Raw genomic sequence first — 17,682 nt, forward strand, 5'->3', positions numbered from 1 at the left:
TAATTATTAGTTATCTAACCATATAATTAATGATTAGTTATCTAACCAAGTAATTAATGATTAGTTATCTAACCATGTAATTAATGATTAGTTATCTAACCAAGTAATTAATGATTAGTTATCTAACCAAGTAATTAATGATTAGTTATCTAACCATGTAATTAATGATTAGTTATCTAACCATGTAATTAATGATTAGTTATCTAACCATGTAATTAATGATTAGTTATCTAACCATGTAATTAATGATTAGTTATCTAACCATGTAATTAATGATTAGTTATCTAACCATGTAATTAATGATTAGTTATCTAACCATGTAATTAATGATTAGTTATCTAACCATGTAATTAATGATTAGTTATCTAACCATGTAATTAATGATTAGTTATCTAACCAAGTAATTAATGATTAGTTATCTAACCAAGTAATTAATGATTAGTTATCTAACCATGTAATTAATGATTAGTTATCTAACCAAGTAATTAATGATTAGTTATCTAACCATGTAATTAATGATTAGTTATCTAACCAAGTAATTAATGATTAGTTATCTAACCAAGTAATTAATGATTAGTTATCTAACCATGTAATTAATGATTAGTTATCTAACCAAGTAATTAATGATTAGTTATCTAACCAAGTAATTAATGATTAGTTATCTAACCAAGTAATTAATGATTAGTTATCTAACCAAGTAATTAATGATTAGTTATCTAACCAAGTAATTAATAATTAGGATTGAAATAAGTTTTATTATAGTTTCATACATCTATTATTACCATAAGAAATTGTTGGGATATCATTCCAGATCTTTGTTTATGTTTTGAAATCATGACTGATGGTTTGTGGGTAGGTTTTGTATCCTCAGGGGTGATAGAGTTACTTACTTGTCGTTTTATAAATAGATATACATGTTTGAGAACTGTCTAGTTGGTTCTTGGGAATTTCCAAAAAGACATGAAACTTGATAGTATTTACAAATCTTAAATCAGGCATTTAGAGTCATACAAATGTGTAACTTGAAAATTGTACATATAGCCTCTGCATTCATACCATATATGTTCTAAAATTAACTATTGGCAGCCACAGGGGATAATGCAGTTCAAGTCTTTGCTATAGTCTCAGTAATATGACATACATCTATTATTTGTTTGTGTAATTAGTGACTTTAAACAGACTATGCTAATATAACTTTAAAAATATCCTTTTCATCTAAACATATCATATTCAGTTTTTTCCAATGATCATCATTTGAAAATATTACTAGTATAGCTGTGACTAGTATTTGTCATTTTACTGGTGAGCAGATCTACAACATCTACTAGAAATCAGTTCATAAGCTCCATGATTTAAACATTTTTGTCTTCATTTCAGTGACCAACGTATTACTAAGGATGTGGAACAACTTTGTTATTACTTCACCCAAATATTGTCACCTTTGATTATCTCCCCTTTCACAATAGCATATTACATTTATCAATGTATCAAAAAGTGAGTATCTTTTGTTATGTATTATCTGTAAAAAAAATCTATCATAATATCGCAATAGTCACTGGACTATCGCAAAAATATCACAATAGTAATTTTATTGTCACAATACTATTGTAATAGCTGTGTTTTGACCTCAATAGTCAACCTTAGTTGTTATTTGATTGCATGATGACCTGACTGTGTATTCAGTTTACATAAAAAGTGAATGCATTCTCAGATGCTGTAATATATTCATCTTTTGTAACTGTAAACTAAGAATACCTCACTTACTGGCATAGTATTTTATGTTGTTGGCAATTGGCATTTTTATAATGCATTTTAGGAATTTTAGAAACAAATAATAAGGTACCATGATCAATTATGAAGAATTACAATTGATCATCACATCATTGTCCCATCACTATGACAATGGCATTGGTTTCTTATTTTAAAGACCAAAGGGGAAGTTAGACAATATTTCGCTTCAAAACACTGCTCTTGCTTAATGTTTAAATGGATTTAAACCAAGTGGGGTACGAAACATCATTATGGGTGGAGAATCAGTTCTTACATTCAGAAAGTTGGACAATATTTTGCTTCAAAATGCTACCCCTTCTTAATGCCACAGTAGACTTCAGCCAAATTTGGCCTGAAATATTATTAGGTAATGGCAATGATATAAAACAGGAATGTAGTGATCCTGAGATTGTCCTGACCAAGTCTTATTTTACGCTTTGGTCCAAAAATCCCAGATAACTTACTAGAACAAATAGTCTGAACTTCTCATGTTTCATTCACACCAATGAGAAAAATATTTGGAGTTTTGACTTTTTTTAAAGAAAGAAAGAGATGATTTGTCGTTACTTTTCAGTTTGATCAAAATTTCAACACAGTAACCACAGTAGTTATTTTGTAACATGATGGCGCAACTGTTTTTCATGTACAGAACCTACCATTTATGAGTTTCTGATATTTTCAATGAATGTTCAAAATTTGCATTCATCAGATTTGTCAGATCATCACCAGCAAATTCTATGATTTGTCCATCAGTTCATCGAATGTCAGATGACATGGCCTTCTTGTTATTAGAACAGGATACCTTGGTCCAGTGGGTGTTCTAGGGTTTTTCCTGGTGGGAACTGTAGCCAACAAAATATTGATGTCGCCAGTTGTCAGCTTTGTATTTAAAAGGGAGAAGATGGAGGGCAATTTTAGGTAAGTGTTAAAACAATGATGAAGCACAATGTTTCTGGATCAAATGTCATTTACAAATGAAAAATTGTTTAATATTCTTAAAAAAGCTTTTCCTTTTTTTCTGCATTTCATGCTTTTAAGATTGCATTCTGAATCATCAATCATTTTTCATTTGTGCTTTGGATGTTTTTGCTGTGTGCGTTTACATTTAGAATAGTTTGTGTACTGTTTCTGGAATATCAGAATGATTAAACATTTGGAAGAACGACTAGATATTGAAGCATATGCCAGTGTTGCCTTTAGGTTGTCCGTATTTGTGAGGTGGAAATATGTAGAGATCACTCAAATAATACAGATTGAATCAATATCTGGATGATTTCACACAAATTTTCACAAAGTAGGAAAAAACAAGAAAAGCCTCAGTTATGATAGAATTATTTCTGTAGCAGATGAGGAAATCAATGATATTCACCTAAATGATACTTAATATTGTGTTATATAGAATGTTCAAAATTTGCATTCATCAGATTTGTCAGACAGACCACCATCAGCAAATTCTGTGGTTTGTCCATCCATTCGCCGATTGTCAGCTGACCATTAAGGGCCATGGCCCTCTTGTCTGACAAATTTTCACTCATTCCCTACAAATTGCATATCAAAATAAATGAGAAGATTGTAAACAGAAACAGATTTAGAAGATCATTTAGAAGATCATCTGATTGAATACAAGATAGTGTTATTGTTTCTCGCACAAAAGATGGAGAACTCTTCTAGACCTACAATGTAATTATAATATACAGTGGGGTTGAACATTATTCATTTTAGACGATTTTACCTGTAAAAAAATCTTATTTTGTCACTGCTTGTTGACATTGATATGTGTCCTGAAAAATGAAACTCTTTCAACAGAACCACTATGACACCTGTATGTATTTTTTTCTTCAAATATGCAAACATACACACCAGACGTCAACAGCAAAGATGATTAGCTTGACGTCACAAAAGATAAAAGTGTGTCTACCAGACAAAATTAGCTGACAAAATTGTATCGAAAAAAATAAAGTTGATCTTTATATTTTAACTTAATATACAAATAATTGAATCAACACCTTTGTTTCTGTTTCTTGTAGGTTTAAACATATGCAGATGAGGGTGAATGCAGAGTCGGCAGCATTTTATAAAGCTGGTGCTGTAGAACAAAACAAGGCTGATGCTCACCTTGACGATCTTCTTAGCATCCAAAGGAAACTAGTTATTAGAAAATTCTTTCTTAACTGTAAGCAAAGTTTCAGTTACTTAAGTATCAGATATTGTGTCTGAAATTTTGAACATTTTTATAGGTAAAAGTTGATAACATTACTTTAGTAATTGAAAATTGATCAATGAAATAACTACAATGGAGATTGATATCCAAATTCAAGTTTACTGATACAAAATGTTCGTTTTTTCCATGTAGTGTCCGTAAACCTGAGTGATTACCTGGGAAGCATCCTGAGTTATCTGTTGCTAGCCCTGCCCATCTTCAGTGGTTCTTATGACAGTTTGTCTGCTGCTGATCTCTCTTCCTTAATTAGTCAGGTAAAAAAAATAATTAGTGTATCACAAATATGTTTTAGAATTTGATGTTGAAAGACAAGAAACTTTAATTAGTACATAATTTAGCCTTGGTGATTGCATGTTTCTTAACAAAGGCTATTATCATGAGATGATGACCTGTTCAAGTTGCCCTACATTCATGGTCTGTTGTCTGTGTCTGTAAACAATCCTTGTAATCACTATTTCTCGAGAAGCACTGAATGGATCTTTCTCAAATATCATGGGAGTTTCCCTTTGTCCCTAAGTATGCCCTTTTGAGACTGATCAGGAGAGTGAAATGGCTGACATGTGGCGCCAAGATCCCTCTGGGATCTCTTGTATTATTTGTCATGTGTTGCTTTGCTTTGCAAAAATATGTTTCATGACCTGGAAGTTTTTAGCTTTTATGTCCACCGTAACACTGAGACTATGTGGAGAAGGTGAGAGAAGGATGATAATTTATTGAACAGTGAATGACATCATTTTTAAAATGATTTTTGGACAATTTTTTTTAACCACAGTGCTTGCTCTGTTAATGAGTGTTATTGTAGATATGTTTATACAAGTATTGATTTCTGTCCTATTTGATGTGTTTATGTTACAGAATGCATTTGTGATCATATATCTGATCAGTTGCTTCACTAAGCTGATAGACTTGTCAGTACAGGTCTCAGAAATGGCAGGAAATGCCCACAGGTGAGAAATACTTTATAGAAAAAAATGCTATAAATTAATCATTTTAGACTTCCTGATCTTGGTTTTCTTGAAAATAAGCACATCTTGTAAATTTTCTTCATAGCTCTGGCAACTTTTTCATCTTGATAATCCTTGAAAGCACAAAGTGATAATTCTAACCATTGCAAACTTTGAGTTTTGTTTTATGAAATCATCTGACCCAAAGGGTCAAGATGGTCTATAGCCATGGTGCTTCGTCTGTAATTGTCACTAATTTCTGTATTGTCAGCATTTGGTTGGTAATTCATTATGTGTATATAACAAGATCTTGAGAATGATTCTTCTTCTCCATTATTAAGTAGAGGCCTTAGCAATTGTGTTCATTTCTTTATCACCTTGTATATACATACAAGTATGTTAAAAAAATATCCACAGAAACGACATACCATAATGCTAATATAGAGTATGAACACACAATGGAAAATAGAAAAGGACATCAGACAAATACAAAGGATAAAAAGATTATATGGGTTGCCCATGTGATCCTGACATCACCAGTTTAGTGCTGTCAAAACAGCCATCTTAAAAACATGCAAGTAAGCTTCAATTGGGCATTCAAATATGTGAGTTTTTTTAGCTAGTTATATGATATATTCCTTCATCATTTACTAGTGTAGTTTATTTTGAATGTGCTACCATGGACTTAAATATATATATATAGAAATTACTTTTTGCAAATATATACATATGGAAATTACTTTTTGCAAATATATACATATGGAAATTACTTTTTGCAAATATATACATATGGAAATTACTTTTTGCAAATATATACATATGGAAATTACTTTTTGCAATTTTAATTATGAAAGGAGTTTCTATTGACTTTCGTAATCCAGTGACTGTTCATATACTTTTTTATTGCTTAGTCTCTGGACAACATCATGAACCCATAGTTTTTACAACAAAAATCAACTGATTGGAAATTAAATCAAATTAAGGAGAGCGCACCCATCAATATCTTTACATTTGAATTGACAAAATTATCATAAACCCATGTATACCTTGTAGACCGGAAGGGGCATTATCATGGCATTATCATCACAGGGATAGACATACTTGAAAATAAACAAAAAAATATGAAAACAAAGTAAGCTTTGATAGGTAACAGCAGGTATTACAAATTGTATATTGACATATGATAGGCGTAGGAGCTAGGAGGAGAGCTAGAACTACGGAAAATAGAATTCTACAAAAATCTTCACAGTGGTGATTAAAGGTAACGAGCACAGACAGTTGAATATAGGAACCATTTCAGGTTTCGGATTTTGGAACTGCGGTTGGTGGTCTCAATAAGACTTTGACAAGACAACTTTTCAGTTAAGAAATTTTATGGATAAAATTGGTCTACAAATCATCTGGAAACATTTATAAATAAAGAAAACATAATTGATGATAAAGATTCCCCTTGTAACAGGCCAACTTGCAAGTCGATCGTTGCAGACGACTTACCATGCAGCTTTACGCAGGACTTGACACTTTCATATATAGATTTAACAACATTCATTAAATGCCTCCTTACACTAGTTTTCCACAATTTAAACCATAATCTATCATGTGAAATGATATCAAAAGCTTTTCTGTAGTCAACAAATATACAGTTAAGCCTTTTGTTACTTTGCAATGATTTTATAATTATACTATGCAGTACAAAAAATAGCATCTCTAGTACCGCTACCGGATTTAAAACCGAACTGAGCATCTGATATTACATTATCACTCTCATTCCACTTAGGCAAATGTTTATCTAAAAGTGACGTTAATAATTTGGCAATATGACTGATCAGTGTAATTCCCCTATAATTATTCACACAATTTTTATCACTTTTCTTAAACAAAATATTATGACCTCTTCTGTCCACGTTTTAGGGAAACACATGTAATATGGTATTAAATGTCTTTTCTAAAACTGGTGCAAAAACTTTCTTATATTCAATAAAATATTCATTTAATACTCCATCAAGTCCTGATGCCTTACCCCTAGATAGCTCCTTTATTTGAACAAACAGTTCATCAAGACTAAAATCAGTATCCAATTCAGGATAAATGCATTTGGTTCAAGGTTCAAGGGTCAAGATGACCTATCACTATCGTCTTGTCATGTGCCATCCGCCCTCCATAAACTTTTGATTTAAAACACTACTCCTGCTTAATGCCAAGGCAGATTTCAACCAAATTTGATTCGAAACATCCAAGGGGGTGGAGGATCATTTCTTAAATTCAGATATTTGATTAGACCTTTAGGGACCTTGGATGGGGTCCAAAAGGGTAGTTAGACAATATTTTGCTTCAAAACATTACTCTTCCTTAAAGCTTATATGGATTTCATTAAAATTTTGTCCATAATATCAGTAGGGGTTGGCAAATAATTCTTAAATTCACAAATTTGATTCAATCCCTAGGGAGGGGAAATTAGACAATATTTTGCTTCAAAACGCTACACCTTCATAATGCCTGGGTACATTTCAACCAAATTTGGTTGAAACATTATTGTAGGTCGGTTGTCATCTCTCAAATTCAGAAAGTTTATTTGACCCCAAGGTACATGGGGGCGAGGCTCCAGGATGGGAATTTAGACAATATGACTTCAAAACAGTAATCTTCCTTAAGGCTTTAATGGATTTTAACCAAATTTGGTCTAAAACATCATAGAGAGTGGGAAATCATTTCATAAATTCAGAAAGTTGATTGGACTCCTGGGGACTTAAGGGGAAATTAGACAATATTTTGCTTCAAAAAGCTACTCCGGTGGTCCGGTGGCGCAGTGTTAACGCACTCGCCTTTCACCAAGCCGACCGGGGTTCGATTCCCGGAACGGACGTGAAAAGGTAAGGGGCCACCTGCCGGACCACGTGGGTTTTCCCCGGGCACTCCGGTTTCCTCCCACAATAAGACCCCTCGCGCGCTTACATCCGGGCCAACAAGAGTGATTAGTATAAGTTGACATAACTTGTTTCGCAATTGTTGTAAAATAAATAAAGTTTATATATAAAAAGCTACTCCTTCTTAATGCCTGGGTACATTACAACCAAATTTGGTTGAAACATTATTGTAGGTTGGTTATCATTTCTTAAATTCATAAAGTTGATTTGACCTCTAAGGACTTAGGTTCGAGGTTCCAAAATGGGAATTTAGACAATATTTTACTTCAAAATGCTATTCTTCCTTAAGGCTTTTATGGATTTAATCAAATTTGGTAAAAAAAAATCACTGACAGCAGCTGCAATGCTCATTTCATGTAGACACAATACTAGGTTATACACTTGTGAACGGCATGCCTGCTTAAATTTCTTACAGACTAACAATTTCTTACCAGTTTGATCACAACCGAAGTGCAGGACAGACTGTGATCTCGGCATTCCAAGAAATACAACACTTCGGATTTCTCACTGATGACGAGAAATTTTTGTGCTTATATACATATCAACACATAATTCAGACCAATTACTTTTACTTATTACTGTCCAATTAAATTTGTATACAGCTGTGAACAGTTACAAAATATGGGTAGGAAGGTATTAATTTTGACAATACAAACAAGTAAAATATAACCTAGCAGTGGTTCAGTGTGTATTCATCTGTCATGTTTACAATGCCAGACAGAGATTCCTAATTCTACTTTCTTCTGCAGCACTACACGTCCCATAAAACACTCCCCATAAAAACACTCCAGGAGATAGAGAGCTAACATGAGAAGTGTTTCCCACACACATTAGAATTCTTAGCAAAAACTCATTCTGGAGTAAGATCATGATTAGTTAATCAAAGCCGGCTTGTTCACAGACACAATAAACAATGATACCTTTCTTCTGCGCCAATCCAAAATACTCAGTTTCATGCAGATTCAGGTAATAAAATTGGAGATAGCAACAAGATTTCTGTTTTCATTGCAGATGCTCACAACTATTAACAATAACATGCATTAATAGATGATCAGGAGTTTCTTCAACAAAATTTTCATATAGGTCACTCAAAAATATCTGCAAAGTTAAAAAAAACAAATGTAATGCTGTTTCAAATCAGTATCCTCATGCACATTAACCATTCCCTGTTAAATGATCTTAATGGAGGTCATTATTTTTAATGCTACAACAGTTTCTTGTAGTTCACCTTAACTGACAGTAATTTCTCTTTCTCAAGTAAACTTATTAACATCTGGAGTTCCTGAGTTTGAGATCCTAAAGATTACTGGATTGTTCATACTTATTTATTTGTTTATTTCCGTTTTTCTTCCATCTGATATTTTGTAAAATTCCAACGTTTTCTTTGAAGGTCTTACATTGGTTAATCTCTCACCATTTCCCTGTCAATAAATGTTGGCTAGGGTTTAATAAAGAAATTTACTCTGGCTATTTGAGGCAGTTTTCATAGTCAATCTCAAACATTCCGAATAATTTACAAACCTTCATGTGAACATAGATATAGTAATAGTGTTCAGCTGATCCTTTGGATATTGTTTCAAAATGTTTTGAAAGAATTGTCTCTGAATTACTTTCAGCAACATAATTGTCATTTGACCTTCTCACCTTGACTGATTGGTTGATATTTGCTACGTCTTTATCACCATGATGTGTGGTCGTGCTTTCTCCAGCAGCAGTTAGATTTTATGACTATACTGGCTACTCTTTCAGTTCGGATTGATTGTGGTAAATAATGTATGCCACAACATAGGACTGGCCTATACTGTTTAGCAGGTCTACACTCATATTACCATGGAAACAAATAGTCACTAATTATGTTGAGTTAGTGTGGAATCTTATGTCTAAAATGCTGTTATTGTGTTACAGAGTAGGAGAGTTGGTGGAAGCCTTGGATAGACAGAGAGCTGAGGATGACACTGTTTACAACTTTCTGGTTTCCAGTCATGATGAGTTGGTATCCTGTTAAATTACCTCCCTTATAGTCACCTCTTCATATTCCTGTCTTGCTTGGTACAAGATTGAGCAGACCTTTTCAGAGGCGATAACAATTTTGAACGGTCTGAAAGAATGCATGCTCCAAGAATTATATATTGACATACCAGTGTTTATTTTGAAGTTAATTAATGATCACCTTAAAATTCTGCGGCATCTAAATCTGGTAGGGGATGGACCTATTGTAATAATTAAGGATAATTATAAATAGTGTTTGATCATAATTCTAATGAACCTCAATGTGAATTAAGTAACAGGCAAAGCTTAAATAAATTTTCTCCACAGACTGGCCAGAGAAGAATAAATTAATTAATTTACACTTAATATTTTTACAAGAGTAAAATGCAAAATAACACAAAGTAATTGATATAAAAAATAAAGATAACTCTCACACATCATACACACTTTACATATGTATACATACATTTATACAAATATAACATTTTTTATGATATCCTTTATACATTTGATTATGAAAAATCATCAACAGATATGGCCTAAAGGTCCTTGTATCCAAAATGGCAAGCCAACTGTTAACAGCTGATATATATAAAGACATTTTATTTAATCAATTATTAAGTAATCAATAGGTTATGTAGTTAATGTATGAATCAACAGCCATGGTCGACTAGCCTTTACTATATTTGTCTTTATAGATAACAATATGTAATTATGTAAAATTAAATTCGGTGCTACATCTACATCTCAGCTTTCTAAGTTACATACATATTAAAGCAGCATGATTTTCCATTAAAAAGGTGTATATCATTAAGTTAAGGTTTGTTTGTAGGTCCATCACAAACAGGACTGCCCTGTAGAAGAACATTAATATCTATATGATTAGGATTTCCATAACTAGTAAGGGAATTAAATAACAAAACTCTTTACTTATCCTACAAAGGGCATTCCAAAAAGTAGTGAAAACCTGTTTCATGTTCTGCTGAACAAGTAAAAGATGGCCGTGGTAAGAGGATCAGAGTATAAATCAAAATTTAAATTACAACAATAGTTTCCAAGCTAGAATGATATTAGATTGTCTATTACCTCCTGGTTAGAAAATTATAGAAGATTCACTACCTTAAGGAATATCTTTATTCAAAATATTTTTAAAGTTGCAAGAGAGGCAGAATTAAGAAGATCATGACTAGATGTGTAAAATGTGAGACATGTATGAGGGAAAAAAACCTGGTTTGTCTTGGAGGGTAAGGATTGTCAGTTTGTTTGTTAAGTAAGTGATTTGAAGTATCTTTTAAGTAACATGGTGCATAATCATGGATAGTTTTGTACATTAATATCTTGTTTCTATTAACAGATAGTGTGATAATTTGCAGTGTAAGATTTTTATACCATGTAGATGCTGGTGTGATATTGTTTCTATGATTTGCTTATTTTGTTTTGTTTGGGTTGAAATTAATATCCTAGACAGTTGCCCATTCATCTGTGATAATATATGTGGTATGAGGTTGTGCAGCCAGTTCTGGGTAATCGTCTATTATTACATATAGAGAAGTATCATCGGCAAGGAGTTTTATATTAGTGGTAACATTAGTAGTAATGTCATGGATATACAGAAGAAATGGTAGTGGGCCACATATCCCTGAGTGATCCCTGGGGAACCCCCACATTTACATTCTTAAACAGTAAAAAATAACCTTATGTACTTACTCTTTGCATTCTGTCAGAAAGATATTACTTTAACAATAGAAGTCTGGATGCTGCTCTCCTCATGATATATTTTGAAGGACGGGTCTAATTTTTATGAATTTTTTTATAATCACTTGCAAAAGTTAGATTAAGGGCAAATAATGAATTCCTGACATATCTAATGAGGCTGTTGTGACCTGATTTGCTGATTTCTTATTCACTCTCAATGCTGCTTTCTGCATAATACCATTTTTAACAAACATTTTGAGAGTATTGTAGTCCTACACACAGGTGCACGTTATATTGACTGACAAGTTCTGTTATAGTTATTTGTGGTACAATAAATGTCATACACCAAATAATTTCAGCATTGAAAATGATCACATCATCATCTATAGTGCACTTACTTGTTCCAACTTCTGGTCTTCACCTAGAAACATCTGTTATTAGTATGATGTATCTAGCATTAGTGGCTAGCTCACCTCCCTTGTATCTGGTATTACTACACACAATATATTACTGCTAGATATTAGAACCCCTTCCTCCTGCTTTCTTTAGGGAGGGAGCTATTCCTTTATCAGACATACCTGTTGTACCCGACAGACAAAGTGAAGACACAGTGTCATACAGAAGTATACAGATGAGTGATAAAGCTTTAACGATAAAGGACCTGACATACGGACCTCCACAAAGTCAAGTGATTCTCTGTAGAAGTAAGTTTATATGATGTAACTGGCGAGTTCATCAGGGAAAGTGAGCTTTTGCAGTGGTGCTTCTGCTCTTTCTCTGCATCAACTGTCAACTTTTTCTTTCACTAATAATGGCATTTTCATACAATACATATTTTGAGGGGGCAATGATATTGTTTAGATTGAAGCCTGAACAAGGTTGCTAAAAGAATCAACCTTGATCTGTATTCATAATCACATGGGTTAAATTTTTGTGAAAACACTTTAACAGCATATTATGATTCACCAAATGGCCTAAAATGATAATGTTGACTGGCATCTTTCTAATGAGTGCTACAATTTTGCAAACAGAAATTACCTCAACCTTTATTCAAGATCAAAGGGTCACAGCTTTTAATATATTGGCTTGTAGAATAATAATCTCATGGAGACGAATGTCACGGAGGAAATTTAGGAATGATTCCCATACATAACATAACATACAAAATGTATTAAAAAAATGATCACATTTGCCCAATGTAATATGATATGTTAAATTTCCCCAAATTTTTATCAGCTTAATACTATGGTGCTTTCTTTCAGATTTGTCCTTTCAACTGGAGTCTGGTGTGAACGTCTTGATTAAAGGTGACAGTGGTTGCGGCAAGAGTTCCCTGCTGAGAGTTATAGCAGGGCTGTGGCCTACTGTTACAGGTACTGAGTGTTAAAGCAGACTATGGTCTACTGTTACAGGTACTGAGGGTTATAGCAAGGCTATGGCCTACTGTTACAGGTACTGAGGGTTATAGCAGGACTATGATCTACTGCTACAGGTACTGAGGGTTATAACAGGACTATGGCCTACTGTTACAGGTACTGAGAGTTATAGCAGGGCTATGTTCTAATGTTACAGGTACTGAGGGCTATAGCAGGACTATGGCCTACTGTTACAGGCACTGAGGGTTATAGAAGGGTTAGGGTCTACTGTTACAGGCACTGAGAGTTATAGCAGGACTATGGCCTACTGTTACTGGTACTGAGGGTTATAGCAGGACTATGTTCTACTGTTACAGGTACTGAGGGTTATAGCAGGACTATGGTCTACTGTTACAGGTACTGAGGGTTATAGCAAGGCTAGGGTCTACTGTTACAGGTACTGAGGGTTATAGCAGGATATTGGTCTACTGTTACAGGTACTGAGGGTTATAGCAGGACTATAGCCTACTGTTACAGGTACTGAGGGTTATAGCAGGGCTATGGCCTACTGTTACAAGCACTGAGGGTTATAGCAGGACTATGGTCTACTGTTACAGGTACTGAGGGTTATAGCAGGACTATGGCCTACTGTTACAGGTACTGAGGGTTATAGCAGGGCTATGGCCTACTGTTACAGGTACTGAGGGTTATAGCAGGACTATGGCCTACTGTTACAGGTACTGAGGGTTATAGCAGGGCTATGGCCTACTGTTACAGGCACTGAGGGTTATAGAAGGGTTAGGGTCTACTGTTACAGGCACTGAGAGTTATAGCAGGACTATGGCCTACTGTTACAGGTACTGAGGGTTATAGCAGGGCTAGGGTCTACTGGACTATGGTCTACTGTTACAGGTACTGAGGGTTATAGCAGGGCTATGGCCTACTGTTACAGGTACTGAGGGTTATAGCAGGACTATGGCCTACTGTTACAGGTACTGAGGGTTATAGCAGGACTATGGCCTACTGTTACAGGAACTGAGGGTTATAGCAAGGCTATGGCCTACTGTTACAGGTACTGAGGGTTATAGCAGGGCTATGGTCTACTGTTACAGGTACTGAGGGTTATAGCAGGGCTATGGCCTACTGTTACAGGTACTGAGGGTTATAGCAGGATATTGGTCTACTGTTACAGGTACTGAGGGTTATAGCAGGACTATGGCCTACTGTTACAGGTACTGAGGGTTATAGCAGGACTATGGCCTACTGTTACAGGTACTGAGGGTTATAGCAAGGCTATGGTCTACTGTTACAGGTACTGAGGGTTATAGCAGGACTATGATCTACTGTTACAGGTACTGAGGGTTATAGCAGGACTATGGCCTACTGTTACAGGAACTATGGCCTACTGTTACAGGTACTGAGGGTTATAGCAGGGCTATGGCCTACTGTTACAGGTACTGAGGGTTATAGCAGGACTATGGCCTACTGTTACAGGTACTGAGGGTTATAGCAGGACTATGGCCTACTGTTACAGGTACTGAGGGTTATAGCAGGACTATGGTCTACTGTTACAGGTACTGAGGGTTATAGCAGGACTATGGCCTACTGTTATAGGTACTAAGGGTTATAGCAGGACTATGGCCTACTGTTACAGGTACTGAGGGTTATAGCAGGACTATGGCCTACTGTTACAGGTACTGAGGGTTATAGCAGGACTATGGCCTACTGTTACAGGTACTGAGGGTTATAGCAGGACTATGGCCTACTGTTACAGGTACTGAGTGGGCTATACTGTTGATTTTTTTCCCCTAAGTTTAAGTAGAGATACTGTTAAGGATTATACCTATATTAAGGAATAGATCAGACAATGCAGTGTACAGAGACTCATGTTTTATGACTTATTTTCTTTCTTAGGATCTGTTACAAAACACATTCCAATGGAACACAAAAAGATATTGTTTCTCCCGCAGAAGCCTTACTTCACAAATGGATCACTGAGAGAACAGGTATATATCCTACATGTTCCTTCTATCTCAAATATTTACCTAGTAAGAATTTGTAAAGTTCTTTGTTATATTTAGGATGTTTAGTGCACATACATATCTCAGATTATGTTGTGTATCTTGTGTATAGAATTGCACAGTGGCATTATTTTTCCTAGACGCTCTTGTTAATGATTACAGGTGATGTTCCCGATGCAGGATATAACTTCAGGGTCAGGTAAGCTTATCATATCTACAATATGGTCAATGCCATCCTATGGTGTCATTTTGTGTTAAATATAAAATATCCATATATTATGAAAGAATAGAACTATTTAAGCTTTAGTTGACTTGTATCTGTAACAATGCTCGTTTCCTCATATATCCAATCTCTGATATCATATCCTTTTATCACACTTACACCAATAATTTTGGTAAAACATTGGTTTGTTTATTGCTGTTAGAAATGTGACTAATTTGGAAAGTACCATGGAATGCAAATGACAGAATCCATACCAAAACAAAAGGAGGATGCTTTATAGAATAAAAGTCCTTATAACACAACCACTAGAACATTAAAGTGTGACCTGAGAACACTGACGCCTTTATCAAACAAATGGCCAGTGTGAAGCATACTAGCACTGACAGAAGTTATATACATATCTCGTAGCCCATGATTTTACTGTGTGGAATGGTCTATAACAGTTGATTTATTGATCTAGTGGTTTCTCTCTGCTCAGGTTCCTTTTTGCCTTCTTGGAATTCTGCACTTCTCTTATGTTCATTAAGTCGGACTCTGAATCTCCTGCCTGTTTTTGTGATATAAGATGCGTGGCAGTTCTTGCATCTGATTTTGTATATGTATTCTGCGATGTTTTCTTTGGGTCTTTTATCCCTAGGATGGACTAGGACATTTCATAGTCTTGTGAAGTTTCATGGCTGTTGTAATACCATTGCCACAGTAAATCCTCTGGTTTGGACCATAGTGTACCTAGAATTAAAGTCTAAAAAGTGGGTTGATTCCTTACCATTTCATACACTTTTTATACGCCGCAAGAGGCAGTCGTATATTGGCGTCATCTTCACCGTCTGTCCGTCCGTACGTCCATCCGTACATCTGTTTCTTGTGAACACAACTCCTCCTAAACTAATCATCAGATTTTCATGAAACTTGCTCAATGTCACTACAGTAAAACACGTTTATAACAAACCTCTAGGGACCAAGAAACTTACTTTGTTATAAACATAGTTCGTTATACACATATAACAAATTTTGGCAAACAGTCACACATAGTTCGTTATAGGAATTGTACATGCAATAAAAATAACGGAGTCTTATTTTATGATTATATTTCATTTTATATATAGTATGTTCAAATAAGTAACAATTCACATTGCTTCCGAAAATCTCGAACAGTTACTTGAAAAAATCACAAATGACAGTTTGCCTTTTGTTACTGTCTGAGATCTTGTTAAGGGTCTTTTGGATGGTGTGAAATGCATTGAATGCAGATTCAGAAATATCTGACTGACATTCTATAAAACGATGCAGTTTTGTCAGATATTTCTGTGCGTCCGCTACACTGGAGAGGAAGTCTTTATCAATGTCTATAGTTACGTCATCATCATCATCATCGTTCTCCACATCCCCTACATCGTTGAGTACCGAATCAACTATGTCAGAATCAGACATTTCTGCTGAATTCATAATGTTAGCATCAACATTTGCGTAGTCTGCCATCGTCACATTGTGCTCCGTTCAAGAATCACCACTTTCCTCTTTCAGTTTAGTAATCAGATTCTGAAGAGGGATGTCATCGTCTTCGTCACCAGCAAGTAAAGATAGGGGCAACTCATCGTCCTCGATGAATGTTGTATGCCAGGCAAAACCTGCCTTACCAAAACACTTTGCAATACATGAAGCCGAAACATCTCTCCATGCGTTATGAAGCAAGCGGATGGCCATTAATATATGAACACCGGGATCTTGGTTTTTGTTGTGACACTGAAATTTAAAAATTCTTAAAAATAACTTTACAAAGTCACCTGATATTGAAACATACGTCAGAAATAATTAACAGACCAGTCATTGTGTGATAATACTTGTGTATGAAAGTGAATTATTTTGTTATGAGTTACTATAAACATCGTAATATTCTATGAATGAAACAGCATAATAACAAACCACGAACACTTACCTTCAAAAGATATGACACGAGTGCCTGTCGGTATTTCACCTTGGTGTTGTAGATAATGCCTTGATCCATTGGTTGGAGTTTTCTTGTGGTGTTTGGCGGGAGGAAGGCCAGTTTAATTGCTTTAAAATTTTCAACATTTGGATGTGCTGCGCAGTTATCTGCGATCATAAGAATTTTACGGTTTTGTGCTATCATTTGGCGATCCAGAGTTTTAATCCAATCTGTAAAAATGTTAGATGTCATCCATGCTTTAGTGTTTGCCTTATATACAACAGGTAGAGATTTCACTCCCTTAAAACATCGTGGATTTTTAAACTTTCCAATAACGAGAGGTTTCAGTTTGTCAGATCCGTCCATATTTGCTGTTAATAACACTGTCAATCTTTCTTTTGATTTTTTCCCACCATGACAACCTTCACCTTTTAGTTGTAACGTTTTATTTGGTAAAAGACGAAAGTGCGGTTTTTTCAGCATTGTACACATCTCCCAGGGCATACTGTTCAATGAGTTTCGGAAGTTTGTTTTTTACCCACTCATCCTCTATTTCAGGACACACAACAGCACTTTGCCCACAGACAGAGTGACACATTTTCTCATTTTAAAA

The 17,682-nt window shown here is 34.8% G+C and overlaps 1 protein-coding gene across 6 annotated transcripts in view; it reads left to right on the forward strand.

The window, feature by feature from the left end:
* The window catches only part of LOC132549084 (lysosomal cobalamin transporter ABCD4-like), a 38,214-nt gene that overhangs the window by 12,450 nt on the left and 8,082 nt on the right, over positions 1-17,682 (forward strand). For 3 of the 6 annotated variants that reach the window (XM_060212992.1, XM_060212993.1, XM_060212996.1), the window contains 10 exons: positions 1,378-1,494; positions 2,563-2,688; positions 3,798-3,943; positions 4,124-4,245; positions 4,847-4,938; positions 9,765-9,848; positions 12,093-12,247; positions 12,806-12,916; positions 14,813-14,904; positions 15,082-15,118. In XM_060212992.1, the coding sequence (XP_060068975.1) occupies positions 1,378-1,494; positions 2,563-2,688; positions 3,798-3,943; positions 4,124-4,245; positions 4,847-4,938; positions 9,765-9,848; positions 12,093-12,247; positions 12,806-12,916; positions 14,813-14,904; positions 15,082-15,118 (1,082 nt within the window). Of the gene's footprint in view, positions 1-1,377; positions 1,495-2,562; positions 2,689-3,797; positions 3,944-4,123; positions 4,246-4,846; positions 4,939-9,764; positions 9,849-12,092; positions 12,248-12,805; positions 12,917-14,812; positions 14,905-15,081; positions 15,119-16,666; positions 16,990-17,682 lie in introns of those variants that run through there. The other 3 variants (XM_060212997.1, XM_060212994.1, XM_060212995.1) reach the window with 3 other exon arrangements.

The sequence above is a fragment of the Ylistrum balloti genome, unplaced genomic scaffold (assembly GCF_031769215.1).
Source record: "Ylistrum balloti isolate Yb309-2 unplaced genomic scaffold, AGI_CSIRO_Ybal_v1 Utg370042, whole genome shotgun sequence".
NCBI classification, from domain to species: domain Eukaryota; kingdom Metazoa; phylum Mollusca; class Bivalvia; order Pectinida; family Pectinidae; genus Ylistrum; species Ylistrum balloti.